The sequence below is a fragment of the Pristiophorus japonicus genome, chromosome 3 (genome assembly GCF_044704955.1).
Source record: "Pristiophorus japonicus isolate sPriJap1 chromosome 3, sPriJap1.hap1, whole genome shotgun sequence".
In the NCBI taxonomy this organism is placed as follows: Eukaryota; Metazoa; Chordata; class Chondrichthyes; family Pristiophoridae; genus Pristiophorus; species Pristiophorus japonicus.
The window spans coordinates 203090335-203113105 of record NC_091979.1 but is presented as its reverse complement, the minus strand read 5'-3'; the positions used below and the strand labels follow the sequence as shown (position 1 = coordinate 203113105).

Here is a 22771-nt window from a genome sequence, read left to right as displayed (position 1 = left end):
CTTGGGAGAGGGATCTTCTTAGCACTGTAGTCTCATTGATGGATCAATCCTATATCAGAACACCAAGATTAGTTAGTACCAGTATCTTCAGACATCTGCACAGTAATGGGAACTTGGATTTAAGCTTTATATACAGGCTCCTGCCTCCACGGTACATCCCTATAGGCCCCAAAAGCCTGGACAGCCTCCTCCCCCTGCAGCCCGATGTACAACTGACAAAAGGTACGGCTGGAGTTCAGTACAATGTGAAAAAGACCCTCAAATGCTGGAAATACAGGGTGGGTCTAAAGGCATCTCTAAAGTGCACGGGGGATGACAGGTTAACATTTTTGGGTTTACACCCTATGTCAGAACAGTTCTGATTAATCCTGGTAAAACAATGTACCCCAAACGTTAACCGCTCATTCCCCATTACCAGGTGCTAACTGACCCGCCGTGTATTTCCAGCACATTTTGTTTTAGATTTACAGTGTTGTACAGTGCAGAGTAACAAACAACTAGCTTCTGTAATATTCACCAGGACCCATTAGATCAGTCACATCCAATGCAGAGCAAGGGTGAGGTTTGCACGCGTGGCGTGTTGGGAGTCTCGAGTACTATGGTCTTTGACTGAAAGTGTTTCCAAACTGTGCAGGTGCACATGGGCTCACTAGCATTTGCGTAGGGCTATGTTCAAAAACGTGTTGCCCAGGTTTTCAAATGGGAAGTTTCAAGCGGCCCGCCCCCAAACCAAAGCCCAACCTAAACCATCCAACTCTGTGACTCAGTGGGTGGCTCTCACGTCCCGGAGTCAGAAAGGTTGTTGGGTTCAGGTCTGAAATCTAGGCTGGCTCTCCAGTGCAGTACTGAGGGAGTGCTGCACTGACGGAGGTACCATCTTTGGGATGAAACGTTAAACCGAGGCCCTGTCTGCCTTCTTGGGTGGACGTAAAAGATCACATGGCACAATTTCGAAGAAGAGCAGGGGAGTTATCCCCAGTGTCCTCGCCAATATTTATCCCTCAACCAACACTAAAAAATGATGATCTGGTCATTATCACATTGTTATTTGTGGAACCTTGCTGTGCGCAAATTTATTGCTGCTTTTCCAACTTTACAGCAGTGACTACACTCCAAAAAGTACTTCATTGGCTGTAAAGCACTTTGGGATGTCGGAAAGGCGCTATATAAATGCAAGTCTTCTTTTCTATTAAAACATCAGCCAGCAACCGAGAATAAAATGAAACGTTTATTAAATGATACATGTACATGTTGAAAACCGCGTTAGAAAGGCAGAAGTGTGCGTCACCAGCAGCAGATGCAGGCTCCTCCGCTTAACAGCACCTTGTGTGGATGGAGAGAGAGGAGGGCGGGGGAAATCAGGAAATCTGAAACGAATTTTCACGGACCATCATCATCCAGGGAAGAGGAAAGGCAGGATAACATTCGGGGCGGGTGTGGAGGCAAGCCTCCAGGACACTGCTGCGAGCAACACCCGGGAGAAAAATCATTGGGGCGTTAACAAAAAACATTGAGCGATTTAAAAAAAAATGATCTTTGTGAACATTAGTTATAAAAAAATATTGGAGACGGGATAAAAAGGTGGTTTAACTGTGTGAGTCAAGCATCATCCAATCGGGTAATTAAGAGCTGCTCGCTTGCCAATTGCGGCGAGGATGGACATGTCGGGAGATCATGTGAGGAAATCTCCAGGAGTAGGCAACCCTAACATCCAGGCTCTTCACAACCCGATCGGCCTTCTCTGCACATAACAGCAATTTCTACGTTTAGTAACAGGCTTTGCTTCACAGCAAGTATAGATTTCAGTTCCCCTACCACCCCAATTCTGATTTCGGTTAAATGGTCTGGATTCCAGGAGATCCACGAAATAGTTCCTGGGGCCTTTATACTGCTAAATTCCCTCCTTTCCCAGCAGCAGATTCATTTAACTAGTTTTTTTGTTGTTGTTGTGTGTTATGATTTGGAGATAAGCGAGCTAGATTAAGGAGTGTAAATGGCCCCGGGAATGTGTCGTGGCTTCCGACCTAAACAAGCGACAGTCTGAAAGTAGCTGCACAAACCTGGGCTTAACTGCACCCGAATGTCCTTTTCCAACCCTTTTATACCCTCTAGCCAGAGCCGTTGACCAGCTGCAAACAGCTCCGAGTGACATGATGCAAGGCTCAGATTGAGACGCTGGGAGACAAGCCCTTCAACAGCACAGGGCCGGGAGAATGCAGTGTGTTCCGTGAAGCATTAACTGCCACGGAAGAATCACACAGCCAGTTCTCCTAGCACAGTGCCATCGCTTTGTCAACATTCCCCGTTATGTCGCTGTAAATCATTTTAAAAGAATCTATGAATAAGTCTGTCCAATTTTTTCGTTCCTCTCCGCTGGCGAATTTGGCCATCCCTGCGGTGTAGGCCATAGTCGCTACCAGTTTGCTGTAGGTGTCTGGGTGCTGAGCAGTTTGCATGGCTGATTTAAATTCCTGGATTGTGGGAAACCAGTTATCAGTGTCGGTCTCACTCTTAAGGAAGGACGGGATAACTGGGTATGCATCGTTACTGTTTAAGATATCTGAAAACGATTAAAAAGAAGAGTTTAAGCTCGCTGGCACTGGCTGACAGAGTGCACCATTCACTCAGTAACTCGTTAACCCGCCCAGTTTTCCTCAAAATGCCTCTGGTCACGGTTTGCGAATGGAACAGCATCTGTACAACTCAATGAAGCCATGAAACAGCATTGTGGCTTTTATAAATAGCAGCACAGAATAGCAGAGGGAGCTCCATTATAGAAAGGACAAAAAGGAGGGGGAGAAAGGAAGGAAGGACTTGAAACCACAACCTCCTGACTCAGAGGTCAGAGTGCTACCACTAAACCACAGCTGACACTGCATTTTCACTGAAGCAGAGAAGCCAAGAGGAGATGAAATTCAATTTTTTTAAATTACAAAAGATTTTAATAGATTGAAGAGGGAAAGCCTATTTCCTCTGGTTGGGGAGTCAGTGACATAGGGTCATCAGTTTAAAAGTCACTAAAGAGAGTCAGGAGAGGGTTTAGTGCTGCAGGCAGAATGAACAAAGTGTGAATGTGGCTTTGCAGTAACTGCGCATGCACAAGATTCCGTCAACGCCACACTAATTGCTTCTGAGTAGCTTTACACACAGTTCTTGTGCATGAGTAGTTGCTTCTATGTTGCCAAATCTACGCCATAGTACAAACAATCCCGTCTATTGGGAATGGTTCTGTAATATAAACTGGATGCTGGGCAGAAAAGGTTCTTCTACATAGTTCAATGCATATCTTGCCCCCCACTTCATGCAATCTGTTGTTTGGTCCATACACCTCCCTCCTACTTTATGGAATCCATGCTTTAGTTTATACATATTTATATTATGCTTGATTCAGTCCTCCCCTTATAAGCATTCTTGTGCCTCCTCATCCTTTTCCTTCATATAAAGAATGGCTGAGTCCATCCAGCACTCTCCTTTTGCAGAATGCATAGTTAGCGCCATGTATAAACTCCCCTTTCATGCAGAGTTCTACCCATCTTTCCATTTCCACAGTGGTCTCAGCTTGTTGAGTGCTTGGGGGATGGTAATGGAAGGATTCATCAGTGTCACCCAACACTGCTGTTCAGTCAGGATTACACATCCATGGCAACCATACCATGGTAGTATCCATTGATGCTGTCCAGGTGTCATGTCATGGGCTCATCTGTGCATTCCAACGATGTCCTAAAGCTATGTCTACCCATGGTTTCCATTCTACGGAAGATGCAAGGGGCTATATCTACCCATCTGGGCTGAAATTGCTTCACGCTGGATAAGCAGCGCGTAATTCGAATTAGTGATTCGTTTTGAACTGGTGCGAGAAATGCAGTAGTCGGCGCGGACTTGCCCTCTTTTGGGAAAAAAAATGGTGGGGGCGGTAACCGTGTGCTCAGCAGTGCGCTACTGATGTCAGTGCGACGCTGATGCTCTGCATCATGTTGTTGCATCGCAAGGTGCCTCCCCTTCTTTAAAAGGGGAGGGTCGCTGCAATCTCAGCAGCACCTTCAGTGCCGCCCACTGGGCCATCAGGGAGGGTGTCGGCCAGGCGGCACCCAAAAGGCTGCCTGTTGGCGGTTTGGACAAACCAGCAGCCGCCATTGTCTGGTCAACTGAAAAGTCGGCCGACACAAAGAAAATGGCGGCTGTCACAGCGGCACCTCCCCTTTAAGGGCGGCCTGGACGTCACAGCCACCACAGCTTCTCGCACCGAGAAGCTGTCGGTGGCATCGCCCTGCGCTGACCTCGCTCCTGCGGGGCAATTTCCCCCGCAGGGTGCAGAGGTCGGCTCGGAGCAATAAGGGGTCAGCGAGCATGGCGATTACATCATTGCCAGGGAACAGTGCAAGCCCCTTTTCGCTCACCAACCCCCAGGGGCAATTCCGGGGGTCCACTCTGCGTGGGGCCCGGGCAAAAACCCTTCAGCGCACCCTTATCGCCGGTGCTGATTGGCCCTGTGCAAAGGGGAAATTTCCACCCCATCCTGTCCACGATACTGAAGGTTTGAGGGTCTATCCACCCGATGGGCCGGATTTTCGGCTTTTGGGGTTTTTCAACGAAAATGGTAGCGATACGTGAAAATTACTGTTTTCGCTGCGTTACCGTTTTTAGGCCGAATTTTCAGCCTTTACATCTGCTGGTAAGGGAGGCGTTGCACAAACATTCATGGAGCAAAACACAAGTTTCAGCAACTTTAGTCCGGGGTCATTTATGCTGTGAGAGAGGTTTGGGAGGGGAAAAAAAAAAAATCCCCAAAACATTGACAAGACCCTTAACTAAGTATGCGCTGCAAAAAAAACTTCAACTGACCTTTTTTTGGAGGTACCACTGCTGGCAGGGCTGCACCTGGGTGTGGCGTACGGGTCGGGAGAGTGCCGAAACTTGATTGCAAACACAATCTGAGTCGTTGCACATCGGCGCATCTCTCCCCGGCGGTACTTGGAAGCGCCGCTGCAAACAGATACCCGAGGATCCCGCCCGGGCTTTGCGACTGGGTTTTCGCCGTAGAGGGTCAAATCGTAGCAAGGACCCGGTCACAAGCCTCGAAAATCTGGCCCATAGTGTCCATTCCATTCGAGCGAGTTGAAAATCAGTCCCCATCCACCCTTTCCCTTTGGTGTCTAAAGGAAAACTGGAGTGGGCCCTTTGTGACCTCGATCACTATCTCTCAACTATTACAAGTATACATCCAATGAGCAAACCTTCCAATGATAGAGATAACTCAAAAGAGGTGGCATTTTGGCCCCAACCCAACAGGAAAAATATTCGCAGGACAATGAAGGCAGCTAGCGATTTTCTACAGCCTGTGACCAGCCGACTTCAGGAATTTGGACTGTTCACAGTATCCAGAGATAGCTCCCAATGCTGCTATGGCAGGACAGATATACCATTGTACAACATGGGCTTGGCCTGAGCCAGCCAGTATTTCGACAGCTAGTAATAAGTGATGGCTCCTTGGGGTTAATTTTCACTTCCATTGTCTGGTGTTAACGGGGCAGTAACAGCCTCAGAAAGGGGTTGATCGCCTTACCTCCCAGTCAACACCAGCGACATAACCAGCTCCATTCTGAAAGGGGCCTACCGCTAAGTGTTTCAGGCAATCAACCCTTTTTAATATAGATCTCGGAGTCCTTTGACGCAAGTAGGACTCAGATTGCCATTTTAGGTTTGAACTGGTCAGAGCCTGCGATGTGCACACTTTGACCAGTTCCATGAGTGATGGAAGGCAGAGAAGAGGCCCAGCAAAGGCAAGAGTCGAATTATTTTTTGTGGGTCCCGAGGAAGCAGGGGTGCTCCTCTGGGGCCCACAAAAATAATCCGAGCCACTGCTGGCCCGGAAACCACCCCCAACCCAGCCCCCTTCACCCCACCCGTAACTCACCTTTCTAAAGCCCGCCTTGGCATGTCCTTGAGGCCTCAATCTGGAGAACTGTGCCAGGACGCCAGCTTGGCACCCTGCAGACTGCCTGCCTAATTTAAGAAAGCCTGGGGCCTTATCAAATCATGAGGAGTACCCCTTCGCCGTTGGGAATGGGAGGCCTGCTTGTGTGCTCCGCAGGCCAGCAATTTCAACATAAATCCAGCTCTGGGCTATGCACAGCCAGAAAGCTGTGTTAAACACCGTGCCTGTCACTTGTGCACTTGGTCACTCAGAAGTCAAAACCGACGGAAGGCAGAAAGGCGGCTCCAACTGAAGTGCTGATATTGTGGGGAGGCACAAGTTAAAAATTGTGGCCTACCTGAAGATCTTCAGCCTGCGTCAAGGACCCCTTTAGGACCTTCTAGTCAGCAGGGTTCAGGGGCAGGATGCAACGATAGCTTTTTCTGGGTGCCTCTGTGATTAGGTGTCCAGAACAATGGGATCTAGGAACACCCCACTCCTACCTGATTTGCATCACTTTGTCTGGCTTGTGCCACCCACAGATTTCATTAATTTGCCCCGACTGGCTAATTGGGGTCAAATTTTGTTGGTCATTAAAAACAGGAGATCAACTGCGTTGCAGCATAATTGACGGCCCCCATTCAAAATTAGCGAGTTTGAGAACTCTGGGCTCCAGTACTTCCATTAGCGACTCCTTCATTACACAGAAAGACACAAGCATTTTTATTTTGCTTATAAAAAGGAATTTCAGGCTAAGCTTCTCTACAAGGGGCCTTAATATTTATATTTCTAGAGTATTCTGCTGTTATTTTTCAAATCGTTTCTTCAGGACTAGGCACAGTAGAGGGAGGAGTGGTGAAGAGACACATCCGGTTACTTTTAACAGCAGTCTTAAAACTCTATACACAATCTACATATGGTCTATATACAGTCTAAATACAGTCTCTGTATGGTCTTTATATAGTTTACGTATGATCTCCCTCCAGTCTCCATATAATGAAATAGCTCTCAGAGAGATCCTGCTGGTCAATGAGTTTTGATGTATTTGGAACCTACCTGCTTTACATGGGAGATCGGGGCAGATAATCTCAGGGTCTGAAAGAAAAAGATATGAAACATTTTACACTTAGTACAAATCTAAAAACAAATTGAAAAAAATAACTTGAATCTTTAATTAAGGTCATTTGATCCCCACTTCAGGCTCCCCCGGCATGCTGTATTCACCATTCCTGAACCAGGAAACCCCAAAGTGATGACCTGCTCCCAGGCCCCACGCTTCATGAAGATGCCTTCGCAGAGCATTTCGGCTGATGTCAAGATAGCTGGCCTTTTATATTAAAAAACCCTTCTAGCTTTGCGCAATGTTTTGGAGTACAGCTTTAAGAGCAATACTGGCTATACAAGGCAGATACGGAGGAGGGAAGTCTTATGACCCCAACCTTGCTCTTCCATCCAGAACATACGCACAGGTGAAAGGCCAAGATATATTGCAAGAGTTAAAGTCGGAAACTGTGATGAGCACTGATATCAACCAAGACAAGAGGTTGAGAGGGGTGTTAGAAGAAAACTACCTCACTGTTTGCTTTTCCCTATCAGATGTCCAACCTTTTCTTGCGTCCTGTCCAGAAGAATTACAATTTACAGCACAGAAACAGGCCATTTGACCCAACTGATCTCAGCCTCTCCCACCCTACTTCATCTAACCTCATCAACATATCCTTCTATTCCTCTCTCCCTCATGTACTTATCTAACTTCCCCTTAAATGCATCTATGCTATTCGCCACAACCACTCCATGTGGCAGCAAGTTGCATGTTGGATCGAAAGCCCGTATTTCCCGAATACCTCGCTTTGGGCGCAGTCTGTGAGATGACGCATGCTGGGTTAAAAGTTCAAGCAGCTTTCTGATGAGCATGGGTTGTAAATTGGGTATGAGGTCAAAGCAGAGGATGTCTCCAGAGGAAAGAAGATCCTAGAAGCGGAGTGCCATTCAGCCATATATGAATGTGTCAATTTGATCACCTGTGTTATAGTAAAAAGATTCATGGCAAGAGTCAATTGCGGCAATAAACCAATTTCAGGACATTGAGTGGCTGATTGTTTAGTTTACATTGTCATGTGTGTCTCAAGAGCAGGGAGCATACACTAGAATTGGTATGTCTCAGTAACTTTCGTACTGGTTTTTGTGTAGTATGAGGTTTAAATAAAGACCTGATCTTGCCATTACTACAACGGAATCTGTGTGTAATCTAACATTTAAAAGCAACAAAATGAAAAAGAGCAAGAAAGCAGTCCAACATTTCACATTCTGGGTAAAAAATGAGGAAGAGCTGGTCTAGAATTTGCAGCAATGGTCTATTCTTGGAGAAACTTAAAATTGAAAAAGAGATACAAGAGTCGTTGAGGGGAAAAGGAGCATTTGGCACAAAGGAGGAAGCCGTTGCTTCTTGAGGATAGTTTCCCATTAGCTGGACTTACCGGGGCACAGCTGCTCCTCCATTTGGTCAATGAACTCCTCAGCCACCAGTTCCGCAAAGAGGTTCATCTTCTGCACCCGCCCGTCCTGTTTGCAGGAGATCGACCTCAGTGTTTCATCGTCCTGCGACTTGGAAAACATGTCCCCGATGCCAATGGCGTTGACAATGACGTCGCCCTTGCACAGGGAAGTGAGCAGCGTGTCATCGTCCCGCGGGTCGTGCCGACCGTCAGTAATCACCACGGCGAAGACCTTTGCCTTCTCGCGCTTGTTGGCCTTAATCAGTGTGTCGTACGCAAATTTGAGGGCAGAGGGGGTCCACGTCCCACCTGCTATCCACTCCAGCTTCTTAACGGCCTCTTTGAAAGCGGACAGCGAGTTTATGTTTTTATCATTCAATTGCACGGCTTCAAATGTTCCCTTGTGACTGTACTGGACAACGCCAACACGTGCTCCTGCAATTCAACATTCTTCATGAATTAAATGTAAAGCACAGTTATTTGGAAGTTCTACTGATCACTGGGAGCTACGCAGATATCACACTGTAGAACTGGGGCGGGGTATAGGATAAAAGGTATGAGGGGTATTTGTATTCTACCTGCAGGGGCTGATCAGATCCTTTGAAAAGGGTGGTGCTCACACGGTCACTGAAAGGAAGGCTAGGAGGGTAATAGCTCGCAAGTGGAGGGGACACACGAAATGGCATGGCACAAAATAGGACTATTTAGACTGAGCAATCATGGAAGGAAGGAGAGCGGACCATGTGGTCGACACCTGTAACTAGAGGGAGTGCGAGCTGATGATGGGGTATGACTGAGTAAGTTGTATGACGTGAAGTCAACACGAGGTCGGATTGGAGTGCGATGGTCCACAATGGTTTCAGGTGTGAGCTCGTAGGAGGGTCTGAGTGTGTATAGGAACGTGTCACAGGCTGTTGTGTGTTGCGTGCCACTGTACAATCTGAGTGCACATGGGACCAAGAGGAAGTTGTAAATTGCAACCGTTTGCTTGAGCATGTTAAAGGTGAGTGTCGGCTTATGATAGGTTCTAGGCCGTGCTTTGCCAGCATACCTGCATGGTGCAGGGTGCAGAGAAGGGTCAGTAATTCCCAAATCACAACACAAATTTTAAATATGAACTATGTCAAACAAATAAACCTAACTGCACACAGTGTGCTTCTGTATCTGGGTCACCATCTTGAATCTGAGAGCACTTGTGGCTACCAGTCTCAGACTCAAGGTTGCCAGGCAACTGTTACCCTAATTACACATCCTTCAGGGATAGGCCAAATCAGTTCAACAGCACATCATTTTGAATTTTAAGAGAAGAATGATCCAGTTGCATGTATTCAAGGTACTTAAATAAAAATAAAATGGTGAATATTTTTCAAAAAGTCCACTCACATCCAAATTATGGAGTAGGGGGAGGGGTTCCTTTAAAATATTCCAAACATTTATATGGTCCAGTGAAGAAAGTTTCCCATAACCCTGAAAAAGAAGTAGGGTCATATTAGAGGGTGAACTTTCCCTCAATTGCTGACCTGTATTAGATTTGGGATCCTTGGCTAATGTGCCCAATCGGCTGACAGTGTTGATGACAAAATTCTTTTCCAGGGTAAAGTTGGTCAGTCCGATACTCTCCGAGCTGTCAATCACGAATACGATATCCAATGGCCCACACTGCTTCTCACAGTCTGAAACACATGGGGAAAAAAAAGAAAGGGGGAGGGGAATGGAAAATAGAGAGGGAGTTGAAATTGTGCTCATCAATGCTTTTTACTTTTATGCATCGAATGATGAATTCCGCAGAGCACTTTGATAGACATAAGAAATAGGAGCAGTAGGCGGCCGTTTGGCTCCTTGAGCCTGCACCGCCATTCAATAAGATAATGGCTGATCTGATCTTGGCTCAACTCCACTTCCCTGCCTGCTTCCCATAACTCTTGACTCCCTTATCATTCAAAAATCTGTCTATCTCCACATTAAATATATTCAATGACCCGGCCTCCACAGCTCTCTGGGGTAGAGAATTCCAAAGATTTACAACCCTCAGAGAAGAAATTCCTACTCATTTCCGTTTTAAATGGGCAACCCTTTATTCTGAAACTATGCCCCCTAGTTCTAGATTCCCCCATGAGGGGAAACATCCTCTCTGCCTCTATCCTGTCAAGCCCCCTCAGAATCTTACACATTTCAATAAGGTCACCTCTCATTCTTCTAAACCCCAATGAGTATAGGCCTAACCTGCTCAACCTTTCTTCATAAAACAACCCCATCATTTCAGGAATCAACTGCGTGAACCTTCTCTGAACAGCCTCCAATGCAAGTATATCCCTCCTGAAATAAGGAGACCAAAACGGTACACAGTACTTGAGGTGTGGCCTCACCAATAACCTGTATAGTTGTAGCAGGACTTCCCTGCTTTTATACTCCATCCCCCTTGCAATAAAGTTCAATATTTCATTTACCTTCCTAATTACTTGCTATACCTAACTTTGTGTTTCACGTACAAGGACCCCCAGATCCCTCTGTACCTCAGCATTTTGTAGTATCTCCCCATTTAAATAATAATTTGCTTTTTATTTTTCCTACCAAAGTGGATAACCTCACATTTTCCCATATTATTATGCTCTCCATCTGCCAAATTTTTGCCCACTCACACCTATCTATCCCGTTGCAGATTCTTTGTGTCCTCCTCACAACTTGCTTTCCCGCCTATCATCAAATTACATTCGGTCCCTTCATCCAAGTCATTAATATAGATTGTAAATAGTTGAAGCCCAAGCACTGATCCCTGTGGCACCCCACTAGTCACTGTTTGCCAACCTGAAAGTGACCACTTACCCTGACTCTCTGTTAGTTAGCCAATCCTCTATCCATGCTAATATATTACCCCCAACCTTGTGAGCTCTTATCTTGTGCAATAACCTTTTATGTGGCACCTTATAGAATGCCTTCTGGCAATCCAAATACACAACATCTACTGGTTCCTCTTTATCCACCCTGCTAGTTACATCCTCAAAAGAATTCCAGAAAATCTTTCAAACATGATTTCCCTTTCATAAAACCATGCTGACTCTGCTTGACTCTATCATGATTTTCTAAATGTCTTGCTATTACTTCCTTAATATTGGACTCCAGCATTTTCCCAATGACAGATGTTAGGCTAACTGGTCTATAGTTTCCTGCTTTCTGTCTCCCTCCTTTCTTAAATAGGGGTGTTACATTTACGGTTTTCCAATCCACTGGGACCGCTCCCAAATCCAGGGAATTTTGGTAGATCACAACCAATGCATCCACTATCTCTGCAGCCACTTCTTTTAAGACACTAGGATGCAGGCCATCAGATCCAGGGGACTTGTCCATCTTTAGTCCCATTAGTTTGCCTAGTACTTTTTCTCCAGTGATGTGATTGCTTTAAGTTACCCCCTCCCAAAGCCCCTTGATTATCAATTATTGGGATGCTTTTCGTGTCTTCTACCGTGAAGACAGATACAAAATATTTGTTCAAAGTCTCTGCAATTTCCCTGTTTCCCATTATTAATTCCCCAGTCTCGTCCTCTAAGGGACCAATGTTTACTTTAGCTACCCTCTTCCTTTTTATATACCTGTAGAAGCTCTTACTGTCTGTTTTTATATTTCTTGCTAGTTTACTCTCAAAAACGATCTCTCTCTTTATTTATTTATTTATGTGTTTGTTTTTAGTCATCCTTTGCTGGTTTTTCTTTCTCACTGGAATACAGGTGCAGCACCTAAAATCCAGAACCCTCGGGACCAAGGCCGTTCTGGACAGTGTGTTTTTCTGGACTTTCGAATGTGTTTGATGTCCAGAAACGTCGAGCCCAGGTTCATGTATTTCCGGTTTTTGAATGTCCTTTTGTAGTTCTTCTCTTCACAGGCCTTATAGTTCTTGCTTCTTCACAACGCATCGTAAGTCTCCATCTCTTGTTTTTGTACCTGTCTGTTTTGGAAGGTAGTCTGATGCCCAGTACACCTGTACAAGCCAAAGGAGACTTGCGCACAGAGTTTGGTTGGTTCTAGCCGAAGGAACTTGCGCGCCGAGCTTGGTTGGTTCTGGCCGAAGGGATTTGCGTGCTGTGCAGAGTTGGTTCTGGCTGGGGACTTGCGCGCGGAGCTTGGTTGGTTCTGGCCAAAGGGACTTGCATGCGGACCCAGGAGCAGCGGTGCGGTGACTGTGAAGACCTGGCCTGGAACAGGTAGGATTGGAATTTTTATTCTTGCAATTTTTGTTAGTTGGATTTCATTTCTTGACTTTTCCCTGGGCCCGGCTGGCGGCGGTAACGGTTTGGCAGGGTGTCGGGATTGCGGAACATTTTGCGGATTCTGGACGACCCTGCCACGGATTGTTCCGGATCTCCAGATTTGCGAAGCTGCACTTGTACGTCTTTGCTGAGGGTTATGAAATATCTCCTTAAATGTTTGCCACTGCTCATCTCCCGTCTTACCCTTTAAACTATTTTCCCAGTCCACTTTAGCATTCTCTGCCTTCATAGCTTTGTAATTGCCTTTATTTAAGTTCAGGACACTAGTTTGAGACCTAGCTTTCTCACCCTCAAACTGAATTTGAAATTTTACCATGCTATGACCACTCATCCCAAGAGGATCCTTTACTATGAGATCATTAATTAAGCCAGTCTCATTACACATTGCCAGAGTATAAATCAAGAAATAACGGAGGCTTGTAAGAAAGGTACGGCAATAATCATTTTAATCTTCATACTGATTGGACAAACCAAATTGGCAAAGGTAGCCTTGAGGAAGAGTTAATAGAGGGTATTCGGGATTGTTTCCTAGAACAATACATTGTGGAACCAACCAGGGAACAGGCTACTTTATTTCTCCTCGCAGGTCTTGGAGTCCTCGCTTCTTCGCAATGCATCGTAAGTCTCCCTCGCTTGTATTTACAGAGCAGTACCCTGTAACTACTTAATGTGAGCTTCCCCACCTGTATCTTTTGCTACCATCTTCAAATTTGAAAAGGAATGTTCAGTACTCAAAGCATGAAATATAATAAAAGGATTTTATTTGTAAAACAGTTAAGTTATGAAATATAAAACAGTAAATGAAAGCTTTTATTTGTTAAAGAGTAAAAATAAATAGGTACAGCTACAATTGGCTGGAGATTGTGCTTGAGGTAGAGGGTTCAGCTATGACGTCTGGGGCTGATGATGGGCCAGCAATAGGATTATCAAATGTGGAAATTACTGGTGTAGTTGCACGTTGTAGGTCTTGGGCCTTCTGATAAATATATTTCAAAAGATGTTGTAATATTGTTTGTTTGTTTAAATAATTTGGGCTTTTCTTTCACTAATCTTTTCTGAATTCTATAGACCTGCAGTATTTCTTCTTCACTTATGAAGGTTTGTTGCTCTGAGGCATGAATTAATTCTTGACAAAGATTGATTGCTTTGTCAATCGGCACTTTTTCGACTTGATCACAGGCATCATCATCCTCACTGCTTTCATCCTTTTCTTCTGGATGCAAAACCATCTGCATGATTTCTTCATCTGTCACTGCATGCACAATGGGAGCATCATTGTCTACGTCATCTGCATTCAATTTCTGCACAGCTTCGCAAGTCAGCCCTCTTGCATAATCTAAAAGTTGAGCAATCACTACTTTCTCCCTGGACACACAAAAGCCTTGAAAGTCCTGAGGAGCATCATCAGCATCATCGTCAGCATAGTTGATGGCCAGATGTTATGCCAAGCATTGACCAAGGTGTCTGCAGTTACCAAGTTCCATGCATCCGCAGCTGCCCATATGGCATCCTTGATAGAGAAAGCTTTTGAGAATTCTTTTATTCCATGCCTGTGTTCACAGCATTAAGCAAGCACCTCAAACTCGTTTTTGTAGAGACACTTCATCAATCTCAAAATTCCTTGGTCCATTGGCTGTATCTGTGATGTAACATTTGGAGGGAAGTAGATTCCATGGACATTATCCTTTACCTAAAAGCTCTGCATCGGGATGTGCTGAGCAAATGTCCAGCAGCAAGTATATTTCGCCGTTTTCCTCAAGGCCAGCTTCTGTGCAATGAGCACGTGCCCGAGGGACAAAACTCTTCTCAAACCAGTTCAGAAAGATTACCCTGGTTACCCATGCTTTCTTATTGGCATAATAATGCACTGGCAATACTCTCAAACCCTTGAAACATCTTCGATGTGGCTTCTCCCAATGATCATAAACTTACACTTGTGTCCTAACCACATTTGCGGCAGCAAGCACAGTCAACCTATCCTTGGTGTCTTTTACACCTGCTGGCTGCGTTTCTTCTGTTGCTAATGTCTTTCGCGGTACATAGTGCCAAAACAGTGCTGTCTCGTCAGCATTGTACATTTGCTCCGGTGAAAGGTTTTCATCAGCAATTAGTTTGATGAAATCATCAATATAATTTTCAGCTGCCTCATGAGGCTTTCTCTCACATACTTTCAGTTGCCTGTTGCCATGACGCCATTTAAATTTGGCTCGCCAACCAGAAGAGTACTCGTATGGAGTTTCAATCCCCAGTTGTGCATGGAATATTTTAGCTTGTTGCACCACCATTGGGCCAGACAAAGGAACCTTTTCACTTCGCCTCTGTCACCACCATTCCATCACTGCTCGATCCAAATCTTCATATTTCGGCTTATGCATACTTTTTCTCTTACTCATTTCCTTATGAATATCACTTTCCACATAAAACTTCATGAGCTGTTCTTTCTGTTTTTTGATATCATAGATGGTGGAGAGTCCAACACCATACTCCTTGCTCAATCTTCTCACTGAAGCACCTCTATCTAATCTCTGGAGTAACTCCACTTTCTTGGCAAATGGAAGTGAACTATGCTTCCTCGTTCTTTTATCTGAACCCATTATCTGTTGGCCGTTTTGACATGTTTACAATGACAACACAAATTCACAATCTTTACCTGTGCAGATCTGTAATCGGGAAAAACAGTATAGCAATGTAGTCAGGTTGGGTGGCGTCCGATCATGGGATGTAGGTGGGTCAGGTGGGGTAGCCCTATAATGTCTAATGCCACTAATTTAAAAAAAAAATGCTGAATTTAAAAGTGCATGTACAGTATAGGTGCAGGTAACATTTTTTTATTACAGGGTACAGGTGTGCAAACTTAAAATCGCAATCTGGTCGGGTGAGGTCGGGTCAGCTCCGCTCAGTCATGGGGGGAGGAGATCCGATTGCGCGGTTACTGCTTTGGGGAGCTGCAGTGTGCTATGCAGAGTTTGATTCTGGCCGGGGATTTGGTTCTGGCCAAAGAGACTTGTGTGCTGTGCAGAGTTGCTGCGGACCCAGGAGCAGCGGTTCGGTGACTGTGAAGACCTGGCCTGGAACGGGCAGGATTGGTGTTTTTATTCTTGCAATTTTTGTCACTGTACCGTAGTTGCATTTCATTTTTTGATTTTTCACAGGGCCTGGCTGGCGGTGGTTTGACAGGGTGTCCGGATTCCGGAACATTTTGCGGATTCTGGACGACCCTGCCACGGAACATTCCAGAACACCGGAATTTGGATGCTGCACCTGTATACGCTCCCATCGAGCAAGGCTCCCTGCTGGGAGCAGCTTTTGCAAAAATCTGGCTCTATACTTGGTTGGATTTCAATCAGATTTATTTTGAGGCATGGAACTTGCAACTGACAAAGCACCCAGCCCTATACCAGTCCTTTATAAGTGATTTCAATCAATCAATCAGTGTGTTGGTTACTAATTGTCATCGTCATAGCAACTGCACTGACCAGCAGATAGTTTCACTTTGTAGTCAACAAGGCCTCTGAATTCCAATCATGTATTATGTGCTTTGACATAAACAAATGGACTCACCACAACATCCACATGTCTCCCTGACATAAGTCATCACATCGCAGTCCTAGGAAATGAAGTAAAGGTCAGCAAAAGCAATAGAGGAGGAAGACATCACCCTAACCCCGAGCCTTATCCGGCAACGCGACAAAGAACCGAGCCGAGGGAGCAAACTGAGAACTCGCTGAAGAGGAAGAACTTTTGTGCTCACGATCTGGTTAAATGGAGACAGTGAAGATGATTTATTGACACTTCTTGTTGATTTTCCCTTCTGCACCTGAAGGTGTTCACTCTAGGGTTGGCAACTCTGGTTGGTCGTATTCCTGGAGGTTTCATCACATGACCTTGTGCCGCGAACCACCCCGCCCCCACTTCCTGCCATTGGACCGTCCTCCAGGTACACTGCTTTCCCACGGGCAATTGGAAGGGGACCCAATTGGATTAATCTTGGCGGTTAGTGAAACAGCCTTCCCCTCCTCACCAATACATTAATATCTAATAAATCAAAGAAAATGGAAAAAAAAAACAATTTTGTTCCTTCCAGTGTCCTGGAGATTAATCTTTAACATAAGAACATAAGAAATAGGAGCAGGAGTAGACCATACGGCCCCTCGAGCCTGCTCCGCCATTTAATACGATCATGGCTGATCCGATCATGGACTCGGGCCCACTTCCCCGCCCGCTCCCCATAAGCCCTTATTCCCTTATCGTTTAAGAAACTGTATTTCTGTCTTAAATTTATTCAATGTCCCAGCTTCCACAACTCTGAGGCAGCGAATTCCACAGATTTACAACCCTCAGAAGAAACTTCTCCTCATCTCAGTTTTAAATGGGTGGCCCCTTATTCTAAGATTATGCCCTCAAGTTCTAGTCTCTCCTCAGTGGAAACATCCTCTCTGCATCCATCTTGTCAAGCCCCCTCTCAATCTTATACGTTTTGATAAGATCACCTCCCATTCTTCTGAATTCCAATGAGTAGAGGCCCAACCTACTCAACCTTTCCTCATATGTCAACCCCCTCATCCCCGGAATCAACCTAGTGAACTGCCTCCAAAGCAAGTATATCCTTTCGTAAATATGGAAACCAAAACTGCAAGCAGTATTCCAGGTGTGGCCTCACCAATACCCTGTATAACTGTAGCAAGACTTCCCTGCTTTTATACTCCATCCCCTTTGCAATAAAGGCCAAGATTCCATTGGCCTTCCTGATCACTTGTACCTGCATACTATCCTTTTGTGTTTCATGCATAAGTACCCCCAGGTCCCGCTGTACTGCAGCACTTTGCAATCTTTCTCCATTTAAATAATAACTTGCTCTTTGATTTTTTTCTATCAAAGTGCATGACCTTACACGTTCCAACATTATATCCATCTGCCAAATCTTTGCCCACTCACTTAGCCTGTCTATACCCTTTTGCAGATATTGTGTGTCCTCCTCACACATTGCTTTTCCTCCCATCTTTGTATCGTCAGCAAACTTGGCTACGTTGGTAACCCAAAGGCCTGACGCCAGATACTCCTGATGAGTTGGAAGTTGGACATGGCTCTGTGTTACTACACTGAAACTGATGAGCTGTCCATTGTTCAGGGAGAGAAGCATGTACTTAAACAGAGTGTGGTATCCCATTGCCCGCGCTACCCTCCCCATCCGAAAGGGATAATCACGCCCAAGGGCCGCTCCCAGAGTCCCAATCTTCCATCCTGCTTTGTCTCATTACCATCAAGCTGGTGAGCTGTAGACAGTAGCAGGCAGCTCGTTGGCTCAATGGAAATGAGGCCCGAGGCCCAATACTGGATGTACTTCGAGCCTTCTCATTCAAGCACAGGCAAGGTTGCCAACCCTCTAGGATTGGCCTGGGGTCTCCAGGAATTGAAGATTAATCTCAGACACCATTACAAGCAAAAGCTTAGGAGAAAGATCACAGGGGCGTTAAAAAAGTGCTTTTCTTTTCCATTTCCTTTGAAAGGGGCGCAATGGCATTTTTGCCCAGGGGAGGGAGGTGGTAGCGGGAAATTGACCTGGAGGTTTAGGGAGCGCTGTCCCGGCCGCGTCGTGCCCAGTGATTAGCACCCCGGGCTAGCGCGCAACCGACGATGATGTCATTGCCGTGCGCACTGACCCCTCACCGCCCCACGCCAACCCTTTGTGCCCCGCGGGGGAAATTGCCCCACGGGTCGTGAGGCTAGCACAGGTGGATGTCAATGCATAGTGCTGGCCTCCTCCATGCGGCGCTGGACTCAGCATCGCGTTACTTCCCCGGGAGTGCTCCTTCAAAAGAAGTGGAGTGCTGGAGACAGTGCTTTGCTTCCTTTGAGGGGTGTACGGCCGAATTCCACGCCGAGGGGGTGGGAGACTTCCGGGCCGGGCGCAGGCAGTTACGGCCCAGGAAGATTACCGCCCCCAATGGAGGTGAGGGGCAATTTCTAGCCCTATATGTTTTCCAGTCGGCATGGGAAGGCAGGGCACTGTGAGGATGGGCGTGTTGGATCAACAGCAGTGGGAGGATGAGGGGGGTGGTCATTGGAGGTAGGAGATCATGTGCTGAATCCTCCTGGAATACGTACAACCAGAGTTGGCGACCCAGTGTGCCCTAGGTCATGAAGTGTGCTTGACAGACGGTACTTACCGTTAGGCCAGCGTCTCCTGGAGGCCCGTGAGTACCCTGCGAAAAAACAAGAAATAACACAATTAGTTCCAAATAAAGAGATAAGAGTACTGACTCGATACATTGCTCCTCACTCTTTCATTAATATGTACTCTCCTAATGCTGCAATCTGACTGGTCCAATTGACCTTGCAAAATGCCCCCCCCCCAGCACCCCCACACAAAATCACCTGGTGATGAAAACCAAACTTGCCCAATGGGGTTTGGTAGCAAACTCGATTAGAGCCATGGTAAATTTGGTGATTAAGTATGTCCATCCATTTTCGCTCACGCTTAGGGAAGGGGTGCGATGGGCCATCTCCTACATGGTGGATTTAGAGAGAGAGGACCTGAAGTACGACCTCTGGCCCATGCCTGCTGCACTAAACACTGCTTCAGTAACAGGCCGAGGGTTAGAGGTTGACAATTTTCATGTGTCGCTCCAGCCCTTTATGACCATGATTCATAAGAATCTAGGCCTGAAGAATCCTATGAGAACCAGCTGGACGTCTACACGAGATCCTGAGGAAGGGTTTCACTCTGTGATCAGGAAATCCCTGGAGCTAGTGCACTGAGGCTTTGGCCAACTTACATGAAATGTCTCTGTGTATTTGGAGTCTGGCAATGTTCACTCACAAACTTGCCACAATCTTCCTCCTCCTACCCTGCACCTCTGGGAAAGTCTTATTCCCTATTATCCATTGGGAATATGGCCCAAATTTTCTAACCTGCACTTCCTGCGAATGCAACAACCATGCTTGGATTGAGGACAATGGAATTGACCCTCAGACATCTGCAGGCTAAGATCTTTGTTTTGATAAGTGGGGGTGGGTGCAAAAGCATATTTCTCGTAACTATAATTACGATTTCCAGTTGCCGAATGTTTCACATTTGCACTGCAGATTTCGGTAACCATTTCCTGCAAACATTCAGGATACTGTGGTTACATTTTTCCAGGCTGTGGGCCAAACATCTGAATCACTAAAAAGGAACCAGAGATCCTATATCTTCAACTTAACAACTGAGAAACAAGCTCTCCTGATGGATCAGCACACTTATCCAGGGAGTTTTTGAGCCTTATAGGTCAGCAAAGTGCCAGGTTTGATCCCTAGCCTGCAGTGAGGTAACTGACCTCAGTTGGTCAGTGGTTTGGGCATCAAATGAGGCCTTAGTTCTTCTGGGGTGTCGTGAGCCTTTGGTTTAGTGGTAGCATTCCCATCGGAGTGAGAATTGTGAAGTGTTCAAACCCCAGTCCAGACAGGCCCAGCAAGTAGAGACTTCAATATGGTCTCTAAATACTGGGTTGACATCCAACGGGGTAATCGAGACCAGACAGAGAAACCACTGGCTCAGGGGTAGTGTTCCCACCTCTGAGCTTCATGATTAGCTTTCCCGCTCTCCCGGCCAGGAGTTAAAATCCAGCACTCACTCTGGTCTGACAATGGACAACCCAGCCCACAGAAAAAGGAGAAGAGACACAAACATTGGCAAGGGGAAGAGAAACAGTCGAGAACTAGGTTTGGGAATGGCAAGGGGAAGAGAAACAGTCGAGAACTAGGTTTGGGAATGGCAAGGGGAAGAGAAACAGTCGAGAACTAGGTTTGGGAATGGCAAGGGGAAGAGAAACAGTCGAGAACTAGGTTTGGGAATGGCAAGGGGAAGAGAAACAGTCGAGAACTAGGTTTGGGAATGACCAGGCAATGACAACCAAAATGCCGTCCACATTGTGAATGCATTGCAGCCAGTTTGCTGCTTATAAAATCAATGAGACAACACATGGTATTCTGTGAAATAGTCTTGAGCAATGTTCCCATTAAACTGCATGACTGCGCAGCGCTCTTGACCTCCGTGCAGCCGGCTCACCAGCTTTTCAATTGGAAAAACCGTGTATGCACGGTATTTTGAATGGGCTGCGCAGCCCTTAAAGGGTCGCGTAACCCCCCCACCCCCCCAAAAAAAACTTACAGGAACATTGGTCTTGAGCACTTTCAACTTTCAGCCCTTAGTTAAGTGTCAGACAAGTGGCACTTACATGCAGACCTGGGTCTCCAGAGGGCCCTCTTTCTCCTGGCTCACCCACTGCTCCAGGATCACCCTACAGCAAAGGAAAGGAGCATCACAGTGATATTTTTACATTAAAATATATACACACACGAGTATACTATAATTGCTCCAACATGGGAATATTGATCTATCAAAAGAAAGGTACCTAACCGATGACTTGGCCAAGAACTGGTTAATAACTTATTGCAACTAATTGTTGTAAAAGTCGCTAAACATTGCAACTGACCAAGTGTCTGGAAGGAAGTTTGCTCAAATTCTCGTGATCAGTTGACTGGATTCTGAGGAACGAGATCAAATAATAAGAATATTGGAGAATACTTACTTCTTCACCAAAGGATCCCTTTTTACCCGGTTGCCCTTTGTGTCCCATTTCTCCTTTGGTACCCTAAAGAAAAAAGGACAATCTTAATGTTGGACTGTTTGAACTTTGCTCTTCATTGCATGGTTGCTCTTCATTGCATGGTTACTCTTCATCCCATCTTCCAACACGAAAGACTCCAAACATCCTTTGGGATCTTATCCAAGCAAAACCATTCAAACAATCTAGTCATTATCACATTGCCGTTTGTAGGACCTTGCTCTGCACAAATTGGCTGCCATGTTTCCTACATTACAACAGTAACTACACTTCGGTTAAATAGACTTGTATTCCCTTGAGTATGGAAGATTAAGGGATGATATAATTGAAGTGTTTAAGATAATTAAAGGATTTGATAGGGTAGATAGCGAGAAACTATTTCCTCTGGTGGCGAATTCAGAACATGGGGGCATAATGTTAAAATTAGAGCTTGGCTGTTCAGGAGTGATGTCAGGAAGCATTTCTTCACACAAAGGGTAGTGAAAATATACAACTATCTCCCCCAAAAAGCTGTTGAGGCTGGAGGTCAACTGAAAATGTCAAAATTGAGATACATTTTTGTTAGATCAATAAGGCATATGGAAGGTGATGCTGTATTTAGGTTTGGCATCACTGGTGTTGGTAATGCATCACTCAACAATTGAAAAGAAAAAACTTACGTTTGTATTGCAATTTTTCGTTGGATCAAGACATCCCAAAGAGTTTCACAGCCAATTAATTAATTTTGATGTGTAGCCACTGGTATATAGGTAATTCAGGCAGATAAACTGTGCACAGCAAGGTCCCACAAAAGCATTGAAATAGCCAGTTAATCTGGTTTAGTGATGTTGGTTGAAAGATTAATGTTGGCCAGGATCCTGGAAAAACTCCCATATTCTTTTACATCCACCTGAACAGTCAGACATGGCTTAGTTTAATGGCTCATCTAAAAGACGGCACCTCTGACAGTGCAGCACTCCCTCAGCACTGCATTTGAGTGTCAGCCGATGTGCTCAAGAACAATACTCCTCAAAAACAGCAGCCAGAACTGTTCATAAATCAAAACTAAGACATGAGATCATCGACCTGAAACATTAAAACTGTCTCTCTCTCTCTCCACAGATGCTGTCTGATCTGCAGAGTATTTCCAGCATTTTCTGATCTTATTTCAGATTTCCAGCATCCACAGTATTTTGCTTCTGGAATAACAACAGTTAGGAACAAATCACCACCTCCAGGCCCAACTAGCCTGTTCCTTTTTCACAGATCAAACCTTCTACTTCGCGCCATGCCCCTCAATCCCCTTCCTTTTACTTGAAAATGTTCTGCCTGAATTTTCTTCTTCCTAATTTCTGACTTGTGCTAGCGGGGATTTGAACCCTTCACCAATTATCTGCATCAAGGCTTGCATAACCTTGAAAACTTTAAATTAAATAAGGAATACACTTAGGAGGTACATATTACACAAAATAAAGACAAAGTGCCATCTTTATCCTGATCAGAGGCTTCCCTACC

At 45.5% G+C, this 22771-nt stretch overlaps 1 protein-coding gene across 2 annotated transcripts in view; it reads right to left on the bottom strand.

Annotated features, from left to right (window-relative positions):
* Nucleotides 1–22771, bottom strand: part of col6a2 (collagen, type VI, alpha 2) — a 108364-nt gene that overhangs the window by 6739 nt on the left and 78854 nt on the right. Inside the window, exons 22-29 of one of the 2 annotated variants that reach the window (XM_070876209.1) lie at nt 21242–21304; nt 20888–20950; nt 18839–18874; nt 16233–16278; nt 9930–10082; nt 8392–8844; nt 6971–7009; nt 1216–2560 (exon numbers count right to left, since the gene is read on the bottom strand). In XM_070876209.1, coding sequence (XP_070732310.1) covers nt 2271–2560; nt 6971–7009; nt 8392–8844; nt 9930–10082; nt 16233–16278; nt 18839–18874; nt 20888–20950; nt 21242–21304 — 1143 coding nt within the window. In that variant the 3' untranslated portion in view covers nt 1216–2270. Of the gene's footprint in view, nt 1–1215; nt 2561–6970; nt 7010–8391; nt 8845–9929; nt 10083–16232; nt 16279–18838; nt 18875–20887; nt 20951–21241; nt 21305–22771 lie in introns of those variants that run through there. The other variant, XM_070876208.1, reaches the window with a different exon arrangement.